General features: G+C 47.7%; 1 protein-coding gene across 1 annotated transcript; it reads right to left on the bottom strand.

The window, feature by feature from the left end:
- Positions 1-1,296: 1,296 nt before the first annotated feature.
- LOC103214499 (proline-rich protein 20E-like) lies at positions 1,297-4,441 on the bottom strand. Its single transcript, XM_037986639.2, has 2 exons — positions 4,391-4,441; positions 1,297-1,920 (listed from the first exon to the last, which is right to left on the bottom strand). The coding sequence occupies exons 1-2, from the start codon at positions 4,439-4,441 to the stop codon at positions 1,297-1,299; spliced, it is 675 nt and encodes a 224-aa protein (XP_037842567.2).
- Positions 4,442-5,488: the final 1,047 nt, after the last annotated feature.

Below are 5,488 nucleotides of genomic sequence, written 5' to 3'. Positions count from 1 at the left end.
CTGAATATAAATTCAGCCACTATATCATTTCCGGGTGCTAAAAAAGAATTTCAGTAACTTCTAGCTCCTTCTGAATTTTCCTATGCCCCACCTGTCTATGTCAAAGTCTTCTGAAATTTTAATTCTAGGTCACCTATCTTTCTTCCACAATCATACTTATCTTGACTTAATAATACAGTTTCCTAATTCCCTTGCTTACTGACTCTTGTTGCATCCCACTTCTTCCAGGTTGTCTGGTTTGGTTTTTTCCCCAGCTGAAAAACATGACTTGTACTTTCACTGTGCATAACAAGTCCATTCAAATGGCCTTATACAGAAAGGGGGTTTAGAAGCTTGCACATTATAAGTTGTGTACTCTAAGTTCAGGGGAAACTCAGGCTTCAGGTCCAGTCTGAGTAGAGTTCTGCCTTTTCCTCCTTTTTCTGTATGCCGTTTCTCCCTTCATGTGGCCTTGCCCTTGAGCTGACACCTCCTGCCTCCTTCTCTCCCCAACAATTTCTTTGATTGCTCATAGAACACTAGATTCAGAGTGATTTCCCCCTCGAAGCTGTGAGGATATTGCGCCATTGCTTTCCACAGTCATCCATGCTGCCAGGCAAAGTCTAGCATCACCCTGGTTCTGCTTTCCTTGTAGGTCTCAGCTCTCGGGCAGCTTTTGGAATGTTCTTTTCACCATACTTCATACTCTCAACCGGTGTTCTTCTTGTATCCTGCTCAGGATTCATATATTTCTTCCAGTGGGAGAAATCATTAGCCATGATTTCCTTGTATTTTGCTGTCATACAAATGTTCTGGCTCTCCTGGGAGAGCTCCATGTTAGATGACCTCTGGTCCTCAGGACAACTGTTCTGTCGTGCTGTCCATCTCTCTCTTGCCTAAACATCCAGTTTTTACAGATTTGTTCCTCAGTCCTAACTATTCTGTGATTCAAACCAACAACATAACTTTGGATTCCAACAACCTTGTTTTTCATCCCAAGTATCTCTAATTGGCATTTAATATAAGCACAGTAAGATTAGGGGAGCTGCTGGCCTGTTTTACCAAGCATTGAGAAACTCCATGCATGTGTAACTTTGACAGAAGGTACAAAGCAGGGACAAGAGGGGCATTGGAAGCAGGCGGACTATTGTCAGGACCCTGGGAGGAGGGTGTGGAGGCTCCATCCTGACAACACAAGGTGAGGGCTCTGGTTGGGATGGGAGGGGAGGAGTGGAGCAGAAATAGGGCTGGAGTTTGGGGGTGGGGGAAAGTCCAGGTGGAAGAAAGGGAGGCTGGGAACAATGTGGGTGACAGACGTCAGCATGCAATGTCGGCGATGAACACTGGGATCCCTTGCACATAAGTGCCGTTGGGGGTTTCAATGACCTGTAAAACAGCTGAGCCACCCAGAGCCCTAAACCCGATGCAGGGATAGAGGGTCAACATGGGCTGCCCGTTGATAGCCTCAGGCTCAGAGGCAGGGGGCGGCTCCTGACGCCCCACCTCAGGATGGGCCACGTCAGGGTCAGGGCCTTCCTGCACAGTTCCAGGCATAGGAGCTGTTTCAGGAAAAGAGAAGGCTGCGGTCTGCCTGATTTCCGGTTCCCCCTGGTGGCCTGGCTCTCCATGGTGGTCCAGTTGGATGTCCATGTATGGTCCCAGCAAGCGTTCTGCCCCCTGTCTCTGGCCAGCGTCCCTGTGGGGCCCACTCACTCTGCCACGGCCTCGCCCTCGCCCTACCCGCCGGCTTCCTCCCCGCCTCTGGCCTCTCTCTGCAGGAGGAGCCAACTCTGTGCGAGCTGGGGGCTCCCGTTTCAAGGGTTTCACATAAGCAATCCGTTTTGCAGGTTGGGCTGGCTCTGCGGGCCCATGTGCTTCCACGGAGTCTTCACCACGGTCCACAGTAGAGCAGCCTGGCTCTGTAGGAAGCCCACCTGAGGCAAAAAGAGAAGCAGAGTGTAAGGAGATTGAATATGGGCTGCCCAGGAAGCCTTCGGGGAAGGGAGACGAGGTGAGGGGTTCAGGGAGGGCCCATGGGAACACCGGCGAACAGAATGAGGGTCAGCAGAGGCCTGCAAGGTGAGCCCTCAGGAGTTCTGTCTGCCCAGGGGCCTACAGCGCTTTCCATGAGCTTTCCATTGCAAGTCCTTGCAACAACCTTGTCAGTCGAATATTAAGATCTCCATTTTGCTAATGAATAAACGAGTCTACAGTTCCCTAGAAGGATTGAATTGGAATAAAAATGGCATGCTGGCCGGGCGCGGTGGCTCAAGCCTGTAATCCCAGCACTTTGGGAGGCCGAGATGGGCGGATCACTAGGTCAGGAGATCGAGACCATCCTGGCTAACACGGTGAAACCCCGTCTCTACTAAAAATACAAAAAACTAGCTGGGCACGGTGGCAGGCGCCTGTAGTCCCAGCTACTCGGGAGGCTGAGGCAGGAGAATGGCGTGAACCCGGGAGGCGGAGCTTGCAGTGAGCTGAGATCTGGCCACTGCACTCCAGCCTGGGCGACAGAGCGAGACTCCGTCTCAAAAAAAAAAAAAAAAAAAAAAAAAAAAAAAAAATGGCATGCTTCCTGCCCTCACTGAGGTTCAACTTCAGTAGGAGAGACAAACAGAACACCAAAAAATGAATGATGCTAATGAGCGACCAGTTAGGAGGTGAAGGGTATCACAAGGGAGGTGGTTCTGGATCCAGAATGCCTGGGCTGTATTCCCAGGCAGCTTAATTTACCTGGGCATCGGTTCCCCTTTTCATAAACTGGTATAATACCATGCCAACCCCTAGATCCTTACAAGAACTGAGTTACTAAAAGTGAAATGTTTAGATTAGTATCTAGATCAAGCAGGCATCTTAACATGTATTGGGAAGGAAATGATCAAAAAGTCTTGCTGGAGGAGATGACATAAGCCAACTTGGAGAAAACAGTTTATGCCGGAAATGAGATTTTCTAAAAATATCTATAGCTAATATCCCTAGAGAGATAGAAGGAATTTTACCCATAAATCAATTATAGTATACTTTTAAAAATGAATACTCACAGACAATAGGGTTTTTTGAAATTGCAATTATGAAAGAAGAAACAAAAATCTCTATGGAAATTTGAGAATGAAGTTGAGAAGATCTCCCAGAAAAGAAAGCAAAAATCTAAAATGGTGGAAAGAAGGATAAATTATAAGAAAATTAGAGGCATACTGTTAGTGAGACATATCACCATAAAATTTCAGAGTGCTGATGACAAAGAAAATATTCTAAAAGATTCCAAAGAGAGGGAGAAAGAGAAAGAAAGGAAAGATCACATGGAAAGGGCTAGGATTCAACATGTCTCAAAAATCAAGACGTCTCAAAAGCAGCAGTTAAATCTAGAAAATAACAGAAAATGTCCTCGAAATTTCAAGGGAGATGGATTTCCCACCTAAAATTTCATATCCAACCAAAGTTTCACTTAAGAATCAGGAAGGGTAGAATGAAGATATTTCAGACAAGCAAGATCTTACATACTTTCCTTTCAATGGATGCTTTATTGTTATGCATCTGTCAAACTAGACAAGATTAAAAGTTTTAGAATACTTAGTTTATGAAGGCAAATGTTTTGGAGAACAATGTGGCAATAGCTGTAAAATTCCAATTCCTACAGAAAAGAACAAGGTGGAAGTACGGATTTACCATAGATGAAGATGTAGTGTGAGGACCTGCTCCACTACAGAAAAACAGTAAAACAAGAAGAAGAAGAAAAAAAAGACACCAGATTTGGGAAATGGAATACAATTATAAAAAGGGAAAGTAATTTCCCAGATGATGCGGAAGCTGGGAGCTGACTTACAGCAAACAGCCCAGGTTAAAGCAGGCTATGAGAAAGTGAAACAGATAATGCTTGATTGAGTTTGAATTTAAACAATTGTGGAAGAACTGGGTAACGAACTAGTGATCAGTAAGCCCATAAAAACCCAAGGCAAGTATTAAGTCCTGGGAAATTCAAGTTATGCAAGAAGTGGAAAGTAATCCTCCTAATATTCTCTCTGCTCCTGGGCAGTGGGGAGGAACAGAAGGTGTGTGTCCTGGGCTGTGTGTGGCATGGTGCTTGGGTGATTGGTGGTGGTGGTGGCAATGTGTAAACTACAGCTAAATATTCCTCTATCCTAGAGGGAAGACCGTAAGTAAACTCTAAAAGGAAAAAGAAATAGCAGTAGTGTAGGCATGTTATTTAAAGAGTGAGAGGGAATGCTGAAAGAATTGGCTACACAGATGGAGGTGGTGTTCCCAAAGGTGTGGGAGACTGAGAAGGAGCAGGAGCTGCTGCATTTCATAGCATGCCACATTTGCCTCTGTAAGTTCTGTAAGTCAATACCAAAGGTAAAGTAAAAATCCAGAAAAATTTAAAAAGAGAGTTGCAGACGTTTGATGTACCTTGATTAGAGGCCATGGAGCGAAGTCGCTTTGAAAGCCTTGGTTCCTCCATGAGCAATCTGTGGGAGGGGGTGGGGAGAAAAACACATCAGTAGAGTTAAAACAGAGCCTCATTTCCTAAGCTCCAGGCAGCCATACAGACCCCCACCACACACCCTCCTCTAGGGCCTCCAATGCCCGCAATCCTCTGATCACTTGGCTGCCTGGGAACCGACCGAGCCCACGGTGCACCCAGTAGGACTGTGTGAAGGTGGGGATTGGGTGGGGGGCTGTGGGTGTGGGAGATTTCCACACAGTAAAGTGTTTCCGAGGGGAAGCTAGTAGCCAGCAGGGATTGGCCTACAGGAGGTTCAATTTATCCCGGTTCCTACAGGAAAGCTGGGAGAGGGGAGACTAAAGTAGGCCTCCTGGAGGAATGATTCCTCCTCAAGGGAAGAGGGAAGGAAGGTGAGGACAGAGAACGGATTTAGGAAGACAGGGCTGAAAAGTCAAGGGAGTGGCCGTGGCCTTTCTAGGGAATGAAGATTCTGTCCCCAACTGCACCCATCCAAGCTCTATTCACCCCTCAGGGACACCCGCACACACACCTGATCTTCCTACAGCTCGCTCCAGAGATCTGAAAATTTGGAGACTCTTCGACCAAGAGAGGCCAAAGGAGCTGGAGTTGTCCACAAGTTCAGGGCTGTGGCTCTGAGGTCCTCCTCCTGCAGGCAGGCGGGCAGGCGGGCAGGCGGGCAGGGGGGCAGGGGGGCAGGGGGGGCAGGGGGGCAGGGGGGCAGGGGGGAGTGCGCAGCGGGCTCTGGCTGGGAACCCAGAAGAAAGTGGACTGCTGGAGGCCCAGCACGGTCGCTCTTATATGGCAGCAAGGCAATCACGTAAGAGACAGGCGTGGTCAGAGGGGGGCCGGCTGGGGCGGGCCTGGCTAGGCTTGGAAGGTGCATTGGGCCAGTCCCCTGCCTGTCAAATGGGGCTCTGCTGATATGCCGCCATTTATAGACTTCAATGGTTGATTGATTAATCGAATCATTGAGAAACAATGCATAATTACATTTAATTGCCAGCAAAAGGGAGGTGTGGTGCCCTGAAACTGGCTAATAGG

This window comes from Chlorocebus sabaeus, chromosome 3 (genome assembly GCF_047675955.1).
Source record: "Chlorocebus sabaeus isolate Y175 chromosome 3, mChlSab1.0.hap1, whole genome shotgun sequence".
In the NCBI taxonomy this organism is placed as follows: domain Eukaryota; kingdom Metazoa; phylum Chordata; class Mammalia; order Primates; family Cercopithecidae; genus Chlorocebus; species Chlorocebus sabaeus.
Note: the sequence above shows the minus strand (reverse complement) of the source record. Positions and strands in the feature narration are given on the sequence as shown.